The sequence below is a fragment of the Castanea sativa genome, chromosome 11 (genome assembly GCF_040712315.1).
Source record: "Castanea sativa cultivar Marrone di Chiusa Pesio chromosome 11, ASM4071231v1".
Lineage (NCBI taxonomy): Eukaryota > Viridiplantae > Streptophyta > Magnoliopsida > Fagales > Fagaceae > Castanea > Castanea sativa.
The window spans coordinates 22268300-22270567 of NC_134023.1; the positions used below are offsets into that span (position 1 = coordinate 22268300).

Genomic DNA, 2268 nt, shown 5'->3' on the forward strand with positions numbered 1-2268 from the left:
GGTTCAAGTTTCTAGGAAGGAGTTTTACACATACACACACACAAGTTTCTAGGAAGGAGTTTTACACACACACACACACACACACACACACACACACATATATATATATATATATATACTTAGATTAGATTATAGTAAAATTTATATCTTGTATAAAAAAAAAAAATTTGATTTCATTCAAGACCTTTCATTTAATGTACTACATTAACTATGTGCACATAATTTGGAGTACGGAAATTTTAAGTGAAAAGTGGTCATAATTTGAAAGTACATGAATTGAATATCAACCTTTTTTTAGCAATACTATTATTATTATAAATTTTATTATACTATAAATAATGTGTTTGGCTTTGGTAAGAGAGTAATTAAAGTGTTTACATATGTTTAACAATTAGTTTGATTCTCAACAAAAAGAAAAAAGTTTTGAAGATGTGTCAATTTTTAAATAAAAAATAAAAATGGGTAGTTTTGAAGTTCATAACTATTATTAATTACTTTGGTACTATTTTTTTTGCTAATATTTAATTTGATACTAATTACATTTATTCCGAGGTCATTTTATAAGAATTTTGTACTAAAATTGATAATAAAGTAATATTTTTCTACAGACGTATGTGATAACACGCTACCTTAATACATTTAAAGATTTTGACGTAGCCTTTAGGACGTTACTAAGGTGCGAACCTCGAGACTTCCAAAAGCCCCTAACAACTCTCCGAAGAGACCTATAAATAGCAGTATCATCTCTTGCACCGAAAACCTCAAAACAACAAGAGTTCTCTCTCTCCCCCCCCCCCATCTTCAAATACCATTCTATCCCACAAGGTGTGAGGCTTTTGGTCCATCCCCATATATTATCATTTCTTAAAAACCAAAACCATGACGGTATGCAAGATGTCTATGCTATTAAAAATATATATATACTTTCCTATAATTCAAAGTTGCTTCATTAATTTGTGATTCTTATATTGTTTTTTTTTCTTCAGAAAAAGGTGGTCCTCCAGGTTACCATGGATGGGCAGAGGTGTTGTTTCCGCATTATGAAAGGCGACCATGCTCGCAAAAAAGCCATGAGGATTGCAGTTGGCATTTCAGGTAGCAAAACCCACGCTGTATTGTATTACAAAATTTGTAACACTACAAACACCACTTGAACCTATTTATTATAGCTGTTAATTAATTTGTTGATGCATGTTACATTTACAGGAGTGGATTCAGCAACTATAAAAGGGCAAGACAAGGACCAAATAGAGGTGAAAGGCGAGGGGATCGATACCGTTAAGCTTGTAACGTTACTAAGGAAGAAAGTAGGGCATGCAAGCATAGTAAGCGTTGAAGAAGAGAAGAAAGAGGAGAAGAAAGAAGAGAAAAAAGATGAGCTGAAGATAGAGTACATGGTTGGGCCTCCTTATTATGGTTTGCCTCCATACACATACTCTGAGATGGCCAGATATGACACACCTTCTTGCTCCATAATGTAATTTTGTACCAATCATCAGCAAAAGTAAGAACAAAGAGGGAGACACTTGAAGGGTTAAACTATACATCTTCTGGTCTTCATGAATCATGATGAATTCCTTTAATGGATAATTTTCCATTCAGATAAGATAGAAGTTTTTCTTGATACCCAAAAAATAACGCAAGTGCTTCTTGAGGTGATGGAGATGCATATTATACTTTAAAATTAGGACTTGGTTTCATTATATATTGTTGATGTTATTTTTCTCTCCTCATAGAGAACTTCAAATAATTATAATTTTAGCGGTGGACTCATAAATAAATTAATAATAAAATGCCAAGATAATATTTGTGAAATTTATTGTAACGTTGCTCGTCTAGATATTTTGGGCTGGTTTTAGTTACTAGTGTGGACCCACATTGACGCCATTTCAAGTAACCTTAGCTCCGCACAAACACAAAATTGGACTGATTCAAATAATTCTATGGAAAATGGTTTACTTTCATGACTTCCATTGAAAAGGCCAAAAGACTTCTTCATTCGAAAGTGTTAAAGTCCATCCTACAAAGTAACAATTAAAATAATTGACATTAAATACGAGCAGTCTAAGGGATACTTTAACTCTTAGCAAAAACATAGAGAAATGGTGAAGGCAGTAAAGGGTTGAGTTTTGTCAATTTTTAGATATTTAAACTTGACTAGACAATAAATATAAAATGTTCAAACTTTTATTAAACTTGAACTAAGCCTATAAACTAAATTAAGCTTAAACTTGTCAAATAGTCCAAAAACTTGAGCTCAACTCCGCC

The 2268-nt window shown here is 32.4% G+C and overlaps 1 protein-coding gene across 1 annotated transcript; it reads left to right on the forward strand.

Moving 5' to 3' along the window:
* The first annotated feature begins 767 nt into the window (after positions 1-767).
* Positions 768-1624, forward strand: LOC142617899 (heavy metal-associated isoprenylated plant protein 47-like). The gene is made up of 3 exons (XM_075790873.1): positions 768-885; positions 987-1095; positions 1207-1624. The coding sequence occupies exons 1-3, from the start codon at positions 880-882 to the stop codon at positions 1479-1481; spliced, it is 390 nt and encodes a 129-aa protein (XP_075646988.1). The 5' UTR covers positions 768-879; the 3' UTR covers positions 1482-1624.
* Positions 1625-2268: the final 644 nt, after the last annotated feature.

Excerpts from the sequence above, each read along its gene's own strand:
- LOC142617899 (XM_075790873.1), top strand. Across the intron at positions 1,096-1,206 it reads GATTGCAGTTGGCATTTCAG|GAGTGGATTCAGCAACTATA; the intron begins GTAGCAAAACCC and ends TTACATTTACAG.